The sequence below is a fragment of the Erpetoichthys calabaricus genome, chromosome 6, assembly GCF_900747795.2.
Source record: "Erpetoichthys calabaricus chromosome 6, fErpCal1.3, whole genome shotgun sequence".
Classification (NCBI taxonomy): domain Eukaryota; kingdom Metazoa; phylum Chordata; class Cladistia; order Polypteriformes; family Polypteridae; genus Erpetoichthys; species Erpetoichthys calabaricus.
In genome coordinates, this window is record NC_041399.2 from 127017561 (window position 1) to 127040138 (window position 22578).

The window sequence follows — 22578 nt, forward strand, 5'->3', positions numbered from 1 at the left end:
AAAACAACACACTGAACACTTGCTTACAGTCTGTTCCAGTTACCAGGACTTTGACTGCATCTGCTCATTTGTAACAAACTTTGAGGAAACAACTTACATTATGGACAAACAAAATTTCAGAATATTTAAAAGATTTCAAAATGTTAAAATTTATCATTTCATTACTTCTTCCACTCATATTCACAAGCTTTCAAAAAATTGATCAAATATAATTTAATGTTCTGAGGTTATTTTAACAAATGATTCACATTTTAGAATATGAAGACCACACACTTTAATTAATTCTATTTTGTTAGTCTGTGCCACAATTTTTACAATTTGTGTAACCAAAAAAATCAATATTTTTACATAGTTACTCTTTTCACTGTTCAATATGTATATTGTAATGTGTCCAGCTAGGAGTGTTAACTTCACAATTAGACCAGGTTCAGTGCTAGGAGTTACACTGTGAAACAGTTGTCCTGTTTGCAGTACCATCTCGCAGACACAACTGTGACAAAATAACTAAAACAGCCACCCAATTTAAACACAAAAAATATATGCTTCACCTGTATTAAATGTTTTTCAGTGTACAATCTATATTAGGCACTGCTGGGAAACCACGATTTAATAAGGGCAGCGGGAATGTTGCTGTAGTGGTCAGAACGTTCCTTTTCACTATTTATTTGCTGAGGTCTTACCTGTGTATGGGCTGTTGTCTTATCCAGGTGCTGTGTGAGCATGAAGAAAAATCTGAAGGGTGAAAGCTTATAGAGGACCACAATTCAAACAACCCAGGGTTAAGCAGGATAAATAGTAATTGTGCTGTAGTCACTCCTGGAGTGCCTTAGTGCCTGCAGGGGTTTGTTCTGATGTGATTGCTTAATTAGAAACCAATCTTTACCAATAACAAATCTTATTTAATTTTATTCCTTGTTAGTATTTTCAGTCTGCCATGTCGGGACTTTCTTATATCATACATTTTTTTTATCTCTCCAACTATATCACCATTATTTGTTGCTGATGTAGATGCATACTTTTTTAGTTATTCACTTTTTTCTCTTCACCTTCCTTCCAAATATTTTGTTACATCAGTTCATGACTACAGGTGTAAATGGAAATAAGTACACTATATGGAGAATTTCTTGTTCTTTTGTCATTCTCGTCTTAATGCTACAAAGGCAGGAATTATAATGGTAAATGTAGCTGTTTAAGACTAAAATAGCCAAATAATGGGGGGAGTCATAACAAGTAAGACAATAAAAATGAAGCATACAAATATTGCTTGAGCACTATGGGCATCAAAAATAATAATAATAACAATAATTGATTTCTTATTAAGAAATTGGAACCAACCCCTGTAGCCTCTATAGCCCTCTATGGCAGACTTTGAAGACCCCTGTTCTAGCTTGTCCCAGGTCCAGCAGTTGTGTGTGGCAGTATTATTTGTGACTACTAAACTAGCTAGAGTCAAACTAGGAGCCTCCCTCGAAACATTTGCTAGAAACCTCTAAAAACAAAGACCTTTATCTGTGTTTCTTCTGACAGAACTCAAAAGTACTTTCTTATAGACTGATAGAACAGTGAAAAAAGCAAGAATTCACAATAAAAAGGAACATATGCAACATAGTGACACTAATAAGTAGAAATGAAAAATGATGAAAAAGAACAACACTTCACAGGCAATAGTTTAAAGCTCATTTGATACACTGGCTACATTGACACAATAAATGTTATTGATCTTCATTGCTGCCTACACATAATAAATATCTAAATCATTTATCCAGATTAAAGCAAACCTTTTAAGAATTGTACTTATGAAGTCATGTGAGTTAATAAGGTAGAATTACACTTTTTTATTTTTTCCAATACTATCAATTGAAACAGTTTTAAGACATTAAATACATTTTGATGTGATTTTCTATAGAAGTGTAAAATGAAGACCATTAATCTCACAGACATCATTAACCAATAGAGAGAAATCAAATTTTAATGTTAAATCAAATTTGAATATTGAGGCCAGTGCAATGCAAGCCCTGTTGGATGTTGGACTTTTTAGATGATGGCTTGGAGGAGCTAGTTGTCTGTGAGGGCTACATCTGCAGGAGATGGCAGCTGACCAACCACCTCGAGCTCAGGGTCTAGCCTGTGTTGTAGTAGAGAATAGGCAGACCTGGCCCAGGTGTCCCTTCGAGAGATAGTGTGCATCCCTAAGGTGGCACGGGAGGAGATTCCAGATCAGACAGGTAGAAATAGGTGGGTCACAGTGACAAGGCGTAAGGGAAAAGGTGCACACTGTCCGGGGACATCAACACCAGAATTAGAAGTGTCCAACTGTTATCAGGACCTTGTGGAGTTGGACGATATCTCTGATGATTCTGAAGTGGTAGGCAGGGATAAGGAGCCCCAATGGGCCACCTCAAAACCACTTCCCAGAAAGAGAGAGGTAGTGATAGTTGGGGACTGAAGTGCAGGTGTACTCCAGAGATGGAGAGTCTCGCACAGTGTGTTTCCTTCTGGGTGCACAGGTGGGGGACCTCTGTGGAAGGGTGGATAGGATCTTGGCCAGAGTGGGGGTGGATCCATTTGTCATTGTCCATGTTGGAACAAACGACATACGTAAGGGTAGTCTGTAGAGGTGGGCGGTATGAGCAAAATTCTATATCATGGTATTTTTCTAAACTCTGCCGGTTTCACGGTATTAGACGGTATTTTTTTCCCCATGCATGAGTGGATGTTAACCACATTTTCCACTGCAATTACTGCAGTAGACTGGCTAAGAATAACCTATTAGACTGTTATGAGAATTGTACATCGTACAAAAAGACATTTTAATGTGCACACAAGTATTAATCCAGGTTTGCATGGCCTCATAAAGTGATAGTTTTCAAGGGGGTGGCACTAAAGAGAAGGAATCACATTGCATGACAGATGCAGTCAAAATATAGAACCTTTTAATTGAACAAATTTTGCAAAAGCTTAAACTATGATTTTGACAACACATTTTCAACCATCCAAAGAGGCATTTAGACTTAGTAAAATATCCAGAGGTGTTTGTCAAAAGTTGGATTGCACTGAACACGTCTTAGAAAAGGAATAAATAGTAAATATTTTTTGTAAACTACACTTTCTGTTAATGTTAACAATCTCTGTCCACTGACACGTTAAAGTGACTTTTTAAACAATTTTACCATCATTAAACTGCATAATATTTAAACTAATAAATAATAACAATAAAATACATAATAGTATTACTGATAGTTGCACCATTACTTCAAGGCTTCAAGCCCAGGTGCATTACACATCCATCCATCCATCCATTTTCCAACCCGCTGAATCCAAACAGGGTCACGGGGGTCTGCTGGAGCCAATCCCAGCCAACACAGGGCACAAGGCAGGGAACCAATCCCGGGCAGGGTGCCAACCCACCGCAGGACACACACACACACACACCCACACACCAAGCACACACTAGGGCCAATTTAGAATCGCCAATCCACCTAACCTGCATGTCTTTGGATTGTGGGAGGAAACCGGAGCGCCCGGAGGAAACCCACGCAGACACGGGGAGAACATGCAAACTCCACGCAGGGAGGACCCGGGAATCGAACCCAGGTCCCCAGGTCTCCCAACTGCGAGGCAGCAGCGCTACCCACTGCGCCACCGTGCCGCCCATGCATTACACAGTATTCACCAAATTAAAATAAAATAAAACAAGTGCAACTTGGTGATGACATCTTACCAACTGTACCATCATTTAGGCAAACTGCATTAATATGGACCTTGCGTCAAGCTAAGCTATATACATAAATAATAGAACTGCAACTTGCATTTATAATGCTGTTTGTGGTATAGCCCTATGGAAGCGCATTAGGGCCGCTGTGAAGAAAAAAAAATATGGACACGGAAGAAAAAAACAAACTATATGTCGAGAATAAATTCGATATGTTGACTTTATTCTCGACATTTCCACTTTAATGTTGACACTTATGTCAAGATTAAAATCGACATTTCCACTTTATTCTCATAGTTTATTTTATAATTAAAGTAGAATGTTGTAAACTAAACTTCATCCTAAAATCAATGTTTAATTTACTAGATTTTCTCAAACCCCGTCATAAGTTAATGCAGCACATCAAATACTTTGTGTTAAGTGTTCCCCGACCCAGTCGTTAATCACTACGCTTCTTAAACTGACTTCCTCCGCACTAAGAGCAGGCGCCTGCAGCAATCACCGCACAGAATCCATTCACTTCATGATATTCCTGCTCTCTACCAAAACCCAAGTTCCTATCTTTCCTTTTTCTTTCTCCACATTACCAATCACCACACGATAAACGTCTTTGTGAAATTAAAACTAGTCATTAACTTAGCCGACGGAGTGTTCAGAACTTTAAAAATATCTTCGTTATACATGTTTAATTATGCCATCCATTCAGAGTTGCGCCCATCTCTGAACGAGTCGCCAGCACATCGCAGGATGAATATGAGCAAAACATACACTAGCAAGTACAAAAACAAGTACAACTTGGCTTGCAGTATTATCCAGTAGTATAGAAACAGTATTTACACATCTGACCTTTTAAAACTAAAGTATCTCCAGGCGACGGACGTGACTCCTTTTTTTCGGCAAAAGTTCTTCTGTTCATCATGTTCAACTTTACTTTTGGTTCAGTTTCGCAATGCTCTCTGTCCATTTTCACCGCACGGCATACCTATGCTACCGTCCACTATTTGGTGGTGTAGCAGTGAAAAAGAGCCCTAGTGCAACAAATCTGTGTTTAGCGGTGTAGCAGTGAAAAAGGTCCCCACTTGAACAGTTTCCCGCTGCGCCACGTTCCGAACGTCGTTTAGGCAATTTAAACCGGTGTTGTGGTATAAGAAAAATCCATATCATAAAAAAAATAAAAAACGGTTTTCGGTATGAACCGGTATACCGCCCAGCACTAGTAGTCTGTCAGTTCTGCGATCCAAATTCAAAGAGATAGGTGCCAGTCTGAGGAGCTGAACTGACAAGGTAGTATTCTCTGAAGTTCTGCCTGTGCCACGTGCAAGTCCAGGTAAGATTTAGGAGATTAGAAGACTTAACGTGTGGCCCAAATCTTGGTGCAGGGTATAGATTTATGGGGCATTGGAACTCCTTTTGAAACAGATGGGACCTGTCCTGCCGTAATGGGTTACATCTGAATCACAGGGGCACTAATGTATTGGGGAGGCATATGAGTAGGTTAGTCAAGGATTGTTTAAACTAGGGAATAGGGTGACAGGGAGTTTAGGACAGGCCAGGTTTAGATCTATAGATGGAGGAACAAACAACGATGTAAAGATAAAAATGCACAGTAATGTAAGTTCTAAGCCATCATTTAACACTAGAATTACCAAAGCCTACAAAAAAACATTTAATCCCAGCCCACCTTAAAACCCTTAGTACCCCTCCATCAGCATCTTTTGTCTTGTAAATGTGTCGATAAGCACAAGCTGCCTGCTATCCCATCCTCCCACCAACGAAGAAAGGGCAGAAAGATCGCTCAGCTCAAATCTGTTTACCTGTGTGTGAGATGCCTACAGTTTTATAGGGTAAATAATATATCGTTATTTGGAATACATCCATTTCATGTATGTTCCACGTCAACAAAAATCTATGTAAACACATTGTTAAAACAGAAACATTTATCCTGTTTTAGTAATAATTGACAAAATGTAGACATGAAGTGTATAATGTGTGAATCCTGAAGTCAAAATAACAAATAAACACTTTCACAAAAGGTACAAGTATAACAAAACAAGTGCACTTTTATTCAAGAATATAATAGCAGAAAAAGGCCTTACAGTAGGGTGCGGCATTGACATGCCCTTAATATGATTGCTTTGGTGACACAACGGTAAGCTACTATTTTGGGTTCATATATTTGTAACTCACCAGCCATGAACCTCACTGCACGTCACTGCTTCAGTACTGGCAGCAGAAATCTTCAACATGCAGTCCGCTGGTGCCAGTGGCTGAGGACCTTGTCTGTGCACCTACATTACAGGTGCTCGTCAAGTGAATATTTTCACTATGTGGCTCTCTGTGCAGTGGACGTTGTTGCAACATTAACAAATCTCTCAAAATGCATGCTTGTTTAAAACTTAACAGCAATGTGCTTGCATAGACAGGTTTCTTGGGTTGAAACATTTGGTCTTGCTGACTATACTCATTAGGCCACTTAATCTGTTTGATCATTCATAGTCAAGCTGTGTTTAACAGCATTATGAACTGTGAGTGCATTTTGTTGACTGAAAGATAACTTGCATTGAAATATGTGTAGGCCAGTATTTGTGGTCTTGCAACAGAAAAAAAAAACTAAAATTGTATGAATATTATGCAAAAAAGCCAGAACTAAATAAAATAAAAACTAAAATTTTACACACAGAGCTAAATAATAGTTGTTGACTCCACTGAAAACTAGAACGAAATAAAAATAAAAATTAATTTTATAAAATAAAATAAAAACTAAAACTACAATTAATATCAGAACTGAAATATCACTGAAATCACAGTTGGACAATGAACCCCATCTTAGTGAGGACATGTAGCTTTGCCTGGAAAACATTAGGGAAAGAGGTCTTATTTTAGGAGTGTGTTATAGACCACCCAATTCAGATAGTAATTTCAACACACATCTTTTTAGTAATATCAAAAAGGCAAGTTTACAGGGAGATATTATAGTAATGGGGGACTTTAATTATCCAAATATTAACTGGGATAACCTTGTAGATGTATGGGCACAAGAGCACGAGTTTTTAGAAGTAATCAGTGCCTGTTTTTTTAACACAGGATGTTAAAGCACCAACACGGCATGAAGCTTGTCTGGATTTAGTATTTTGTAATAATCAATATAGAATTGAGGGTATGGAGGTGATTGACCCACTAGGGTCAAGTGACCATAATATAATACAGTTCTCAGTATTTTGTAAGAGTGCAGATGCAAAGACTAAAATTGTTAAGTTGAATTTTGGTAGGGCAAATTTTGAGCAGATGCGACAAAGTCAAGGAGGATAGACTGGGATAAGCTTTTAAGTGTGGCGACAGTCAAGGAGCAGTGGAACAGGTTTAAAAATGTTTTACATGTAATGCAGGACCAATACATACCTAAATTTGGAATTAATGGGAAATTTAAAAAGAACTCCACAGTGGATTAATAAAGCTTTAAAAAACAAGCTGCAAAGGAAAAAACTGCTTTATAAGGCATATAAGACTAATGACTACAAAGTGAACCGTAGAGCATAGGAGAACATGAGGGCAACCATTAAGAAGGGTATCAGGGAGGCTAAAAGACAGTTGGAGAGGAATATAGCAGATAAGGTGAAAGAAGACTCTAAGAGATTCTTTCAGTATTTTAGTAGTAAAAGAACAGACAAGGAGGAGGTGAAGTGCATCAGAAATAGTAAAGGGGAATTAAAAGATAGATAGATAGATAGATAAAGATACAGACTGAAATAGCGGATGCCCTAATCTTGCATTTTTCTGAGGTCTTCACAAGTGAGGAAGTGGATAGCCTCCTAGTGTTAAAAGGAACTACTAAGGAGGTACTGAGGGATTTGGAAAACTTAGAGGGAGAAGCACTACTCAGAGTAAATAGGCTGAAATCAAACACCATCAGGACCAGATAATATTTACCCTCGAGTTCTTAAGGAGGCTAGCAAGTACATATATAAAGCCTTGACACATATTTTAGGAAGTCACTGCGCACTAGAGAGATTCCGAAGGACTGGAAAATGGCAAATATCATTCCATTATATAAAAAGGGGGACAGGGCAGATCCCAGCAACTATAGGCCAGTAAGCTTAACATGCATAACAGGAAAAATAATGGAAGGAATTATTAAGGATAAGATTGAGCAACACCTGGCAAGGACAGGAGTTATTCTGAACAGTCAGCATGGGGGAGAAGAGGAAGGTTGTGTTTTACTAACATAGTGGAATTCTATGAGGAGGCAACAAAAGGATTTGATCAAAATGGAGCATATGATATTTATCTTGACTTTCAGAAAGCATTTGATAAGGTTCCACATGAGAGGTTGGGAATCGAACTTAAAGAAGTGGGAGTTCAGGGTGGGGCGGCACGGTGGAGCAGTGGGTAGCGCTGCTGCCTCGCAGTTGGCAGACCTGGGTTTGCTTCCCGGGTCCTACATGCGTGGAGTTTGCATGTTCTCCCCGTGTCTGCATGGGTTTCCTCTGGGCGCTCCGGTTTCCTCCCACAGTCCAAAGACATGCAGGTTAGGTGGACTGGCGATTCTAAATTGGCCCTAGTGTGTGCTTGGTGTGTGGGGTGTGTTTGTGTGTGTCCTGTGGTGGGTTGGCACCCTGCCCAGGATTGGTTCCTGCCTTGTGCCCTGTGTTGGCTGGGATTGGCTCCAGCAGACCCCCGTGACCCTGTGTTCGGATTCAGTGGGTTGGAAAATGGATGGATGGATGGAGTTCAGGGTGATGTTTTTAGATGGGTGCAGAATTGGCTAAGACCCAGAAAGCAGAGGGTGATGGTGCGAGGAACCTTATCAGAATTGGCCGATGTTAAGAGTGGTGCTCCACAGGGGTCAGTTCAGTACTGCTGCTATTTTTAAACTAAATAAATGATTTAAATAGGAATATAAGTAACAATATGTTTAAATTTGCTGATGATACCAAAATAGGTGGATTACCAGATAATTTGAAATCTGTTATATCATTACAGAAGGACTTTGATAGAATACAGGCTTGGGCAGATTTGTGGCAGATGAAATTTAATGTCCGTAAATGTAAAGTGTTACACTTAGGAAGTAAAAATGTTAGGTTTGAATACACAATGGGCAGTCTGAAAATTGAGAGTACACCTTATGGGAAGGAGTTAGGAGTCATAGTGGACTCTAAGCTATCATTTTCCTGATAATGGATGGATGGATAGATAGATACTTTATTAAATAGGGTTAATTAATTAATTATTAATTAATTATTAATGTTCAGAAGCCATTAAGAAGGCAAACAGAATGTTAGATTATATAGCACGATGTGTGGAGTACAAGACCAAGGAGGTTATGCTCAAGCTTGATAATACACTGGTGAGGCCTCATCTGGAGTACTATGTGCAGTTTTGGTCTCAAGGCTGCAAAAAGGAAATAGCAGAGCTAGAAAAGATACAGAGAAGAGTAACTAGGCTGATTCCAGGGCTACAGGGGTTGATTTATGAGGACAGATTAAAATAGCTAAGCATTTTCAGTTTAAGCAAAAGAAGATTAAGAGATGACATGATTGAAGTGTTTAAATTTATGAAGGGAATTATTACAGTGCATCAAGAGTGTTATTTTAAAATGATTTAATCAAGAACACGGGGACACAATTGGAAACTTGTTAAGGGTAAATTTTGCACAAACATTAAGAAGTTTTTCTTTACACAAAGAACGATAGACACTTGGAATAAGCTACTAAGTAGTGTGGCAGACAATAACACTTTAGGGACTTAAAAAAATCTTGTTTTTTTTTTTGTAAGAAATAAGTGGATAGGATTGGCGAGCTTTGTTGGGCTGAATGGTCTGTTCTCGTCTAGATTGTTCTAAGGTTTTAATTATACTGCTTGTAGACTGTTATTCAAGCAAATAAGGTTTTTAATGTTTTTATTTGTACAGTTTGTTTAAAAAAAGTTGCATGTTCAGTGCACTTCTGGGTTACAAAAAATAATTCACGAAGTCTAGGCTACTATACCCTTCTTTCCTTAACACTGTATTGGTAGGTTTCCAGATAGAATTTAAATTCTGAGGTTTTTGCACTATAGCATGCAGCTTCTTTTTGCAATCCCCATTTTCTTATAATGAAGGTATATAAGTGCCATTGTAAAAAGCAAATATAGAAGCCAAAATATATGATTATTGACAATAAAATCTACTTTAATCTCAGTATGAGAAACTGTGGAGCAAAGCAAGTATTTTATTCAATTGATAAGGGAGATAACCCTCAGAAGTCAATGCGTAAGGTAATATTAAATATTTCAATTAATCTGAAGGTCTAATGATGACTGCTATAACTTGTTTTACTTAAGTAGTTTGTGGTGCATATGCTATTACTATTTTACAATTCAAAAGTTGTTTGTTGTAATGTTTGTTTTATTTTCTGATAATATATTGTAAAACTGGTCCTAAATTTCCCTTTTTATTTTTCATCACTGATATACAGTATTCTGTTTCTGTAGGCAGTACCAGCTAGAGGATTGTTTAAGTTGATTGGTGAACCAGTGCTTTGGAAAATTCATGCATTTGATAAAACTGACTGCAATGTGAGTAGTTATCTTTTGCTAGAAAATTATTTTTGAAGCTTTAAGAAACATTATAATGTTTTGGATAACATAGTTTTCATTTGCAGTAAGCATAATTTATGCTCTTGCCATAGATTGTACGTGTTTATAAAGACTTCAGTTTCTCTAGTGTTCCTCCTGATAATTCAACTATCTACAATACAAGAAAGCAGACTTTTGTAGGAATATTTCACCTCTGTGGTCAGATTGAATGCTACAATGAAAGAAAAACTGCACTGACATTAGGTAGAACAAGGTGAGTGAAAGTAAACTAGTATTATATAAAATCTTTGTAGTGAATTCTTTATGCAGTATATGCATGTTCCCAAGTTTGGAAATATCTTGTAGCCCACTGTTAAGATAAAGTATGCCAGTGCTTGGATGATTCTGATAATTATGTGATTTACCTCTGCACTTTGCAGTTTAAGGAAGGCTATAATGAGTATCAACAAAAATCCATTTTAGTTAATTTACTGGTTAGAGCTTCTAAAGTATATATTGCACTGACATTTTCAGTTTAACTGTGTCTGCAAGAACTGACTTTTCAGCATTAAAACAGACAAAATTTCACTTAGCAGAATTGCCTTTCTTTAGACTTTATCAGTATAGGTCAGTTATCAAAGTTTTATAATACCTTAGTTTTTATCTGACCTAGTCAATCCTGGTACACATTTACTGTAGAATCTTGACTTTTCAGAATCTTAGGATTTTATGGACCTCCCAGCTTCATTACCTGCAATATTTCAGCATGGTCTTTTGATTTTGTGTTGAATAGCATTAAAGAACAAAATAAGTTAGCTGCTTTTAGTAAGTTTTCTTTTTGCATTTTTAAATTTCAATTACCCCATCTTTAGTTGGAGCTTGCCATTTACTGCACTGTTATAAAAGGTGTTTTAAAAAACTTTTAATGGTATTTACTTTGGTTTGTTTAGAACTGAAATGATTGACACATTGACACAACTGAAGTCTGTCGGCTGGTTGGACAAAAATACCAAGGCAGTCGTGGTCCAGTTCACTCTTTATAATCCTCCTAGTAATTTGTTTACCACTGTATCACTTTTAATGGAGATCTCAGCAGGGACTGTCTTTTCTTCTACATTAATAGAATCAGCCAATGTGTACCAAATCATCTCAATTTGTGACTACTTGATCATGGCTTTTGAGGTAATTAATTTTGATTCCTTTAATTTCTCATGTTATACAATAGTAATGTAGAGATACAACTCTTCAGAATACACATTAACACTTCTTGCAGTGAGGAAAGGGCAAATTTGAATGTGCCATAAATATTTTTAAGCAAATATACAACTAACTGTTTCAAATTGTAGACAGAATAAACTTCTTCAGTCACTACACTAGAAGGTACAAAGAGTGGAAGTGTTTAATGTTGAATCTCAATGACTAAAGTCAGATTTTAAGCAAGCATAAATTAAATATGTTCTGTAAATATTTAATTACGACAGTTTGAATACAAAATGCACATAAAACAGGTGGTATCGATATGAGAATGCAAAGGACAGGAAGATATTTAGAATATTAGAAAAATCTAAACGAGAACAGGCCATTCAGCCCAACAAAGCTCGCCAGTCCTATCCACTTAATTCTTCTAAAAAAACATCAAGTCTAGTAAGCATAAGATTTAAGACATATACAGAAATTTTAAGGCAAGAACAACTATTGGGGAACTGGATTAACCTAATAAGCAAGCCTTTTATTGAAAAAGAAAACTATTCGCAAAAGGCTCAACCTCTCTAAAGCAGCAGTGATAATTTAACTGCTAAAAGTCTCACTTAACCAAACAGATAACGTCAAATCACAAGACAAGTTCACAAATTATTTTTTATATCAACTTTGTGTTTTAATTTGGTGTTTGTCATGAATAATAAATAACTAGCACAACAACAATCTAATAATAATTCACTAATAAGACCGTGATCCTAAAGTCTGTTTCTTTCAGTCAAAAACCCAAGCTACCCCCCACTCCCACACAATCAAGTATCTTCATCATTCCTTACTTAAGCAATAGATTCATCTAACCATTGCTCCTTTTGCGAACCAAATATACATTCTCTACAGAAGACTAAATAATTTTAGGTTTATTCAGATAAACAATAATAATAGTTTTCTCTTTCAAACTACACTACTACTGCTACTGCAGTACACCACCCAGGGGACTTCTGAGCATCTCCACAGTTACATGGGGAGACTCCTGGGAATAAACACTGAGTATCAAACTGTTCAAGGTATATTATTCAGTGATCAAAGTTAATTTATGAAAGGTTAAATTCATCTGCGTCTAGTAGTTACCCTTCAGCCTCTCACAAAAGGTCTGCCTCCTTTCCTGCTAGTGAAGTGTCTTACTTATCCCAAAGGCCACTTTTGATTGACAACATGTAGTACATACATAGATAGATAGATAGATAGATAGATAGATAGATAGATAGATAGATAGATAGATAGATAGATAGATAGATAGATAGATAGATAGATAGATAGATAGATAGATAGATAGATAGATAGATAGATAGATAGATAGATAGATAGATAGATAGATAGATACTTTATTAATCCCAATGGGAAATTCACATTCTTCAGCAGCAGCATACTGATACAATAAATAATATTAAAATGTGGGTTTGTCCAAAACATGCATATCACTCGACTGATGTGGCACTCAGCTTTTTTGTTTTATGAAAGATAAATCTACATGGTAATTTCCATTCATCCATCCATCCATTTCCCAACCCGCTGAATCTGAGTACAGGGTCATGGGGGTCTGCTGGAGCCAATCCCAGCCAACACAGGGCGCAAGGCAGGAACCAATACTGGGCAGGGTGCCAACCCACCGCAAGACACACACACACACCAAACACACACTAGGGCCAATTTAGAATCGCCAATCCACCTAACCTGCATGTCTTTGGACTGTGGGAGGAAACCGGAGCACCCCTAGGAAACCCACGCAGACACGGGGAGAACATGCAAACTCCACACAGGGAGGACCCGGGAAGCAAACCCAGGTCTCCTTACTGTGAGGCAGCAGCGCTACCACTGTGCCACCATTCTGCCTGGTAATTTCCAACATAATCCAAATTTTACCCCATTCCAAATACTTTTGGTAGCACTGTAAAGACTCAAAAACCAAAAAAATATAAGTACCAAAATACCAAAGACCAACACTCCAACTGAAAATCAAAGTTGACAGCCACACAAAGTCCTTCCTTCCTAATAAGATTTATTGCTATTAAACATACAAATATATTGATTTAGAATCTAGAAACTTGAATGCCACTGACAGTGCAGCCCATGTTAAATAGCAGTGGTCTGATTGCATCATGTGGTTGCTATGGATAACAGCATTAACAACTGAACTGTCAAATGCCATTTAATATATACACAAATTAAGAGCGCCTGTGAGTTTAAACATAAAACAAAATATAAATTAAAATGATGCAAAATAATCAGAATCTCAAAATGAAATTGCACAATATGTACAAAAATGTATTCTACAACTCCAGAATATAACAGATATCTGATAGCATTGCCATTTCTCCCTTTTTGAAATGACTCAGATTCTCAGTTGCATTTTTTTCACCAATTATTAAAGTAAATCTTGTTAGTTGGACTAATTTAAACAGATAATGTCCTCAAGCTTTCTGTTTGTCTAATAAATCAATAATATTATGATTTTTAGTTTTATTTGAAATAAAGAAAGAAGCTTACTGTTACTATAACATGTAATGCCCCTGTTTGTTGTATTGCAATTTAGTTGTTGTCAATAATATTTAGTTCTTTATTGTTTCTTTTAATTAACAAGATAGCAAATATTAAGCAAGGCAAATAGCTAGTCAGCTAAATTGGTCCCATTATTTTCTACAGAAATCTTCATCTCTGAGTATTAGCTCTTAATAAATTGTGTTTAAACATTAAGAAAAGTTTGAAGAAATGAGGAGTTCAAATCTGAACTGGTTCATCTTGCTGATTTTATGGAAATTTAAAAGAAAGCCTATAATTTCTGACACGGCATAGCAGTGACAAGTAGAAAAAGCAGAGTATCCGATTAGATGGTATGTTTGATAAAAAGAGGGGTTCTATTTAAGAATCTAGTTGCAAGAAATGTCTGCAGCCAATGGATTATCCCCCTTTACTCTACAACTTTTTGTCACTTTCCTTTAAAGCTGGGATTTTTAAAGTACAGTACTTGGACCCAAGAAGAGGATTTTGCCATTAGAACATCGGAGCCATAAATGGACAAATAACAATAGCCATATAATGAAAACAGTAAATGTTTTTGTTTCCTTTCAAGCATATTTCTCACATGAATTTTAGTCAGAGAAAAAATTAAAATAAATTATGAATAATTATCATTTAAAGCAGGGAATGGATTCCTGAGGTATATTAGTGCCTGTGTTAATGCGTATTTTAAGCTTTTGTAAATCTGAGAGAAATTAATGTTTGGGTTGCAGTGCAAGGATATGATGATCTTTAAATTTAGTATGAATGATCACTTGGTTCATTATTCCAGATAAAGTCATCAAAAAATGCTCCATCAAAGTACTTTATTTACCTTATCTTAAATATCTTTTTTTAAAAATAACATTTAACTTTTTAAATAACATTTTTCAAATAATCTCAGCCATTAACAATACATTTTTCTAAATAGGTTCACATATAATTTAACATAGTGCTTTTCAGTAAACTGAGTTAAAAAGAAGCTAAATTATTTCCAAGAAAAGTATTTAATAATTATATTTTAAACAGTGACTGGATAAATCTTTATGAATAATTTGATGAAATGTTTAATGCTAGAATCCATATAGCAAATAATGGTAAATTCTTATTTAGTGCATACATGAAATAATATATTCTTAGTCTATATTATATGTTGCATTAATCAGAACATTTCTTTTATTTATTTTTCAGCTTCTTTTTTTGATTTTGATTTTTCTTCAGCTTTATTTTCAAATATGTACAATGATTATAAAAGGATTTATTGTTTACTGGCAAGAATCATGGAACTGGCTGGAGGTGAGCTTCCTTTTTACAGGCCATTTACTTTATATGTTTGTCGCTTTTTTTATTTATATCTTTTATTTACCAATTTCCTTGCTTCATTTACATTTTGACTATTAATTTCTAGGTCTCTTGAAATATGCCATTTAAATATTGCTGTTATGCTTTGTACAGGCTTGTATATAATATACAAATATTATATACAGATAAGCACTTAGTTACATATTACTTGTGATATGTGTGATTAACCAAAAGCACCATAATCGATGCCCATTGTTATAACAAATTTCTTTGGCATAGCCCAGTAAACAACAAGTATTTTGTATGTCAATACAGAGATTAAGATTCTGACTTCATGAATGTGTATATTTGTAAGCAAGAATAACTGGTTAAGCAAGCCCATTTGTGCCTCTTTTTTTCAGACATTAAGGCAGGCACTAACCATTCCTCCATGCCTAACTTTTCGATGCCCAACTCACTACCACTTGCGGCATTACATCAAATGCCTTACAAAATATACAAATGTTTACTGCACCTTTTGTTCCACGTGCCTGCCAAACAATATCACATCTATTGCTCTCTTCCCAAATATAAAAACAGTCTAATTTTTACTATCTTTCACTTGATCCCTAATTCTTTGCTCTAGCATTCACTTAACCACCTTGAATACTTGCTTACTTAATATGACCCAGAATTCAATGGATCATCATTTTTTTCTTTGTTTTTTGAATACTGGAATGAGCACACATCTCCAAACTTCAGAATTCCTTGCTTCACATATAATCATGTTGCACAGGTCTGTCAACCATTCCACTCCAAGACTTTCAGTTGCCTTCAGCATTTGTAACACTGTTCCGGCTGGGACCCATGCTTTACCTGTACAATTATTTAGGGCTTTTTTGACTTCCCCTTCTGAAAACTTAGAACTTGTTTTTTTATTTTCTCACAATGAATATAACTGTCCCATTTGACTTTTTATAGGTATCCTTAATTGGTATTATATGTCTGCTGGCCACCCAGCCCCACTATGAGAACTCAGAAGTGCAACATGTTTCAGGCATATATTATTGATATTAGTCAAATAAGCCAAATGTTTCATAGTAGAACACCCTCACTGGTAATGATGCATCTAACATCAGGAGGAATAACTTCATTGAAATGGCAGTAACAGAGCTGGATACTTAAGAGTAGAAAGAGAAAAAGGATGGGAAAGCCATATGAACATCCTCAACAGCAATGTTTATAAGAGTCTTTTGCCTTCATTTAAATGCAGAGATGGATGGGAGAATGATAATAATTGAAAATTCTTGGAAAATCAGATATTTTATGGAGTAAGAATGTCGACAGAGTGTGACAAAATGCCAGTCCTATTCCTCCTGGGAGTTCTATGTAATTAGACTTCACATTAATAGAACCCCGTAACTGTAATTGAATATGATGGTCTTGCACTGTTGTTGTCACAATTAATGCTAAAGGTTACAAACCACTCTGATGTCTTGTCTTGCACTAGGGGCATCATGTTCCAGAGAAGAACAAAGGGAAAATCAAAAACTTTCACTAACAATTATCATATTGATGATCACTACATTTATACTTAAGAATAATAATAAGCATTTTTGCACAATGAATTGCACAATCAGTAACTGTAATAAGATTATAGAACGTTAAAAAAGGGGTCTACACCTTATTTTTGAATGCTGATGCCAGTGGGGAATGTTGTGGCAAAAACACGCCACTCAAAGTAGGCACAGGAAGTTTCGGGAAGATAGCAGAATCAAGTTTTATTGTGTGATGCATACACGGACTCAAATCAAGTGAGATGAGCAATTAGCAAATCCAGCAAGCTTACATTTATTACAATTCTTACCTCTTATGCAAAATATTCTCTTCCTTCTGGCTCTTCCCATCATTACCTAATGTCTATCACCTGACCAAAACTGCCATTATTACTTCATACCCTGTTCAGGTGTCTAAAATTTATTTATTAATCGATTTCCAGCAATCAGGCAGACCCACACATTAGATATTGGGCTAGAGGTTTGGGCAGTTGTGCCCCTAAAACAGTAACAGTGTTTCTTATAAGCTGCATTTTCTTGACTTGTCATCACCTGTCCAGACAAGCAAATGGAAGCAAACGGCCTATCTGGTTTTCTCTCGTGGCCAAAGCCTCAGTGGCCGCATTTCTTAAAACAATGGTCTGCTAAACCCTCTCAAAGTACACAGTGTCCTTGACTAAAGTTTTTGAGCTTATCAAAAAGATATTGGTGGTTTGCAGCTGAAAAGAGAAAAATAATAAAATATTCAGGTGAGGGCTTTTTATGGTTTAACCCTTACTGTACTAGCGTGCATTAGAATATAATACTTATTTTCATATCTGCTTATGATTCTCTTTGAATATATGCAAGTCATCAATTTTAGGAATATTCTTTTCTACAGGAACACTTTATATTAGAAGGAAGAATGTTTCATATTTTATGAGTATTAAAGCTGGAAACTTATTACAGAAACAATATACTCCGTCACATATGGAAAAACTTGTAAAATAAAATAACACTAAAAATGCTGAATCTTTACCTAGCTTTTCAAAATTTCTCTTGAAATCTACAAGCTTACATTTCTAATATAAAACTTTTAGAAAGAAGTTATAAGGTAAACTAATTAAGATAGAATTAGAAATAAAATGCAGCAAAACAATATTTACAATTTTTATTGTGTGTGCGTATGTGTGTGTGTGTGTGTGTATATATATATATATAATATATTGTCACAAATTCGAACAAGAGCCATAGCAAGGTTTGGGGCAGCCACCCGTATATTGTGTATCCTGGCTGCAAAATTGAAAAAACAAGTGATAGCACTGGTGTGCACAGATCAGAGTCCAAAACAAGAACTGTCCTCCTGCAGAGGGGAGTGAGGTTTTATAGGCAGTCTTGGGGAAGTGATGTTGTCCTCGGGGCTGGGACCGAAAGCGACGTTTTCCTAGGGGCCGGGACAGGAAGTGACGTGTTCAGGGTTGAGGCACCGGAACCTCGCGGGATTTCCCAGGAAAGGTCTGCAGGGAACTCAGAAAGAATGTTAGTGCACCCCGCCACCCCCTGGTCTATTCCCTAAGCCCTTTAGCTGCCTCCTACTTGCACGTGTGTGACAATATATATAAATAACATATCAAATTATACATGGCAGTGTGTGTTCAGTATCATAGAATTCAATACTTGCACCTTGTTTATGTTTTGTACTTTTGCTTTGCTACTTTGCATTAGTGAACAATTCCTGTTTATGTCACTACTTCAGTGCTAAATAAGTTGAAATTTGTAAACATTAATTTTAACTGGTTCCTCCTTAGTAACTTGTGAAAGTCACATTTAGCAATTAAAGACTACTTGGAGGTCTGCATATTCTGTAATTTCTTTGTTTTTTGTTCTTTGAATTTTTTTTTTTTTTTTTTTTTTCATGATTTTACTTTTCTCTGACATCTTGGTTAAAGAGTTTCGTTCAATTATAGAAGTATTGTGGTAGTGATAACAGATTTAATAAAATGCTCTGCAATGAAATACACCAGATTTTCAAATACAAAGAACAATTAAAAAGCATGATACAATGTATGTATTGTATGCATGAAAAAAGCTTAATGTCTTAAATATATGTGTCATTATATGGTTGGATGAAGACAAATGTTTAACATAATTTACTGAATTTAGATTGAACATTTATTGTGCAATTATAAACATTGCAATGCAAATTGTAAAAATTAACCAAGTAGCAAAAATTACTTGATTTCTTTAGTGAGGTAACTTAATATAAAAGTATATTTATATATATATATTCATTGATTTTTCAATAAGTCAAAAATATTAACTTTGAGTATCTTTCTTTTTCCTAGATGGTGATCATTATTACTGGCCTTTTCCGTTTCCTTTATTACATTTATCAATTTCATTTGGTGATGGAAGTAATTGATGAACTTCAGAAGCAAAACTTTATGACATTTATTGATATTAGAATTTTATCCTATGTGGAGCAAGTAAGTTGCACATAAACATTAACTCTGAAAAAATATAATTCGAAAATAAAATTGCTACCCAACAGCTCCAAAAATATGAATTTAAATCCAGGTCTGGGTCACTATCATTTTTTTTTGTTGCTGTGAATATTGTTAAGGCTTTATTTTCAAGAAACACGACCATATGACATTTTTGACTTAATGTTTTTCTTAAGCTAAATAATTAACATTTTTGTTATTTAACCTCTAATGCCCTCAGGGATTTTGACATTATTTGACCTAAATTACATATCTAAAAATGAACGACTGTTATTCTACTTATTTAATAAAGGAGCTTCTTATTACTGAAAAATAGTGAGTATCGTCTTCTCCTTTCAGCTGCTCCCATTAAGGGTTGCCACAGTGGTTCATCTTGTTTCATATCTTTCTGTCCTCTACATCTTGCTCTGTCACACCCATCAGCTGCATGTCCTCTCTCACCACATCCATAAACCTTCTCTTAGGCCTTCCTCTTTTCTTCTTGCCTGGCAGCTCTATCTTTAATACCCTTTTCCCAATATACCCAGCATCTCTTAGCTGCACATGTCCAGACCAACGCAATCTCGCCTCTCTGACTTTGTCTCCCAACCGTCCAACCTGAGCTGACTCTCTAATGTACTCATTTCATACTCCCTCTTCTTAAAATACGTATTCACCACAGCCATGCCCATCCTTTTTTGCAAAATCCACTATCCTCTGACCTTCTTCATTGCTCTCCTTGACACCATACCTACCCATCACCTGCTTGTGTCCTCTGTTCCCTTCACCAACATGTCCATTGAAATCCGCTCCAGTCACCATTTTCTTTCCCTTGGATACACTGTCCATCGTTTCATCCAACTCCCTCCAGAAATCTTTTTTTTTTTTTTAAATTAAAATCAAAAACCGTTCCATACATGCAAGTCAAGTTTAACAAAACTGGTTTGAAACAAACCGAACCCCACCCATGAGAAAGAGAGCTAGGTCAGCAGAGCAGCACTTTAATAACAATAAAAATATTTTAATAAATAAATAAATAAATAATTGAATAGAAATTTTTTTTTTAAATGTTTAAAATTTTGTAATACGAGGTTCACAGTGATACGCCACATCTCAATACGTAGCATGTTTCTTGATATATATATACTGACTTAGGTGCAGGGGAGTTGGAGTTATGGCAATCCTGGTGCAATGCTAAAGAAAAACTGAGAAGGTAAAAATTACCCTCTTTTTTTTATGTTTCTGTAAGAAGATTGAATCATTTATATCACATACGTGTTACATAAGTTATCTCTGAATGGCACTAAAACCAAAATAAGTCTATAGTACAGGCATCACTAAATGGTGGTCCCAGACCGAGTGACTGATAACACTCATGCAGCAGTCTTTTTTTTTTTTTTTTAATTTCTTTCCTGAGGCATTCACATCTATTTACGTCATTCAACAGAGGGTGAATTAATGCGACTGTTATAGTGCATGGGTAAAATATGCAGATGCCACAGAAGGAAGTAACAGAAATGAAAGAGCGAAAGGGAGTATGGCTTGTTCCAAAAAAAAAAAAGTACAGTAGATTCAAACAACTGAAACTTCAAAGATGAATAGACGAACTGATATATGTTCATTCGTCCTGTAGGTAGTTCAAGACCAATTTGTCATGTGTTCTGACACCGTGTCATTAGTAAAAAGCAGCAGTGTGAAGCGCCACTATGAGAGAAAACATGGATTATTTGCACAAACATATCCATAGCAGTCTTTAGTGTAAAATAATTAAATAAAATGGTTCTGTTTTCATTTACTTAAAATGTGAATGTAATAGGCCTACTTTTATTTTTTATTAGTTGTTTATTTGTTTTATATATTATGTTTAGGAAACCTATTTGTATTCCATGCAAATACAAGGCCAATTAAATTCAAAGGGTCCACATGTTTAAAATCCTTACTGAAAATTCACAATTAATATTGTGGAAATGCTGTGGTAATTATACCCTATTTTTTATAGACACTCAATGAGTACATATAGAGAGATCTGAATCATAGCACAAACGTGAGGTTCAAACCTTTGATAAGAGAAAACTTTGTTGGTCTGACTTTTTAATTTTAATTCAATGCCCCTGCTCTAGTACTTCTGCATTATTATTCCAGTTTGCAGTATCTTCTCTAATTTATGAAAAGAACGCAACTGAACCATCCAAGTAATGCATGGCAGTTTTTATTTTTTTATTAATTTTATTGTAATCATTCCATACATATAGATCAATTTTTACGAAAAATAGGATTGAAAGCAAATCAAACCCCACCCCTGAGAAGGAGAGCATGGCCAAAGGAGTAATACTTAAGGCTTGTAAACATGCCTAAATTATTGAGTTTAATAGGGCAAAAAGAAATGCGGAAATAATAATTTCTTCTTCTTCTAAAATATTATTGATTAAATCCTGCCAGGTTTTGAAAAAATTCTGTACAGATCCCCTAACTGAGAATTTGATTTTTTCCAATTTCAAATAATATAAAACATCGGTTTCCCACGGACTTATTACAGGAGAGTTAGGATTCTTCCAATTTAACAAAATCAGTCTGTGTGCCAAAAGTGTAGTGAATGCAATCACAGTTTGCTTGTCCTTATCCATTTCAAATCCATCTGGAAGAACACCAAACACAGCTATTAGTGGGTTAGGAGGGATTGTGACACCAAGGCTGTCTGAAAGGCACTTAAAAATTTTGGTCCAAAAAGATGTTAATTTGGTGCATGCCCAAAACATGTAACCCAGTGAGGCAGGAGCTTGGTTGCAGCGTTCGCAGGTTGGATCTTGCCCTGGAAACATTTTGGACAGTTTTACGCGAGACAGATGAGCTCGATATATAATTTTGAGTTGAATAATTCTATGCTTTGTGCATATGGCGCGCGAGTGAATTCTCTGCATTGCTACCTTCCACTCCTTTTCTGATATATTCATTTAGAGATCTTTTTCCCATTGTCCTCTTGGATCTTTAAAAGGAAGGGACTCTAATAAAATTTTATATATTGCAGAAATGGTGTCTAAGTCCTCGAAGTTGAGCAGTATTTTTTCCAGCATGGTAGAGGGTACGAGATGAGGAAAATTGGGCAGGTTCTGTTTGACAAAGTTTCTAATTTGAAGATAGTAAAAGAAATGTGTAGCTGGAAGGTTCAATTTGGAATGTAATTGTTCAAAGGATGCAAATATATTGTCTATATAAAGATCTCTGAGCAATTTAATCCCAAATCTTTTCCAGATATTAAAAACTGGAT

The 22578-nt window shown here is 35.9% G+C and overlaps 2 protein-coding genes across 2 annotated transcripts in view; one reads left to right on the forward strand and one right to left on the reverse strand.

Moving 5' to 3' along the window:
• LOC114643494 (polycystic kidney disease protein 1-like 1) overlaps positions 1–22578 on the forward strand; it is a 246384-nt gene that overhangs the window by 187366 nt on the left and 36440 nt on the right. Inside the window, exons 22-26 of the mRNA XM_051928890.1 lie at positions 10181–10264; positions 10378–10538; positions 11215–11446; positions 15206–15310; positions 19176–19316. Of these exons, the coding sequence (XP_051784850.1) occupies positions 10181–10264; positions 10378–10538; positions 11215–11446; positions 15206–15310; positions 19176–19316 (723 nt within the window). The remainder of the gene's footprint in view (positions 1–10180; positions 10265–10377; positions 10539–11214; positions 11447–15205; positions 15311–19175; positions 19317–22578) is intronic.
• The window catches only part of abcb8 (ATP-binding cassette, sub-family B (MDR/TAP), member 8), an 842402-nt gene that overhangs the window by 43449 nt on the left and 776375 nt on the right, over positions 1–22578 (reverse strand). The window lies entirely within an intron of this gene.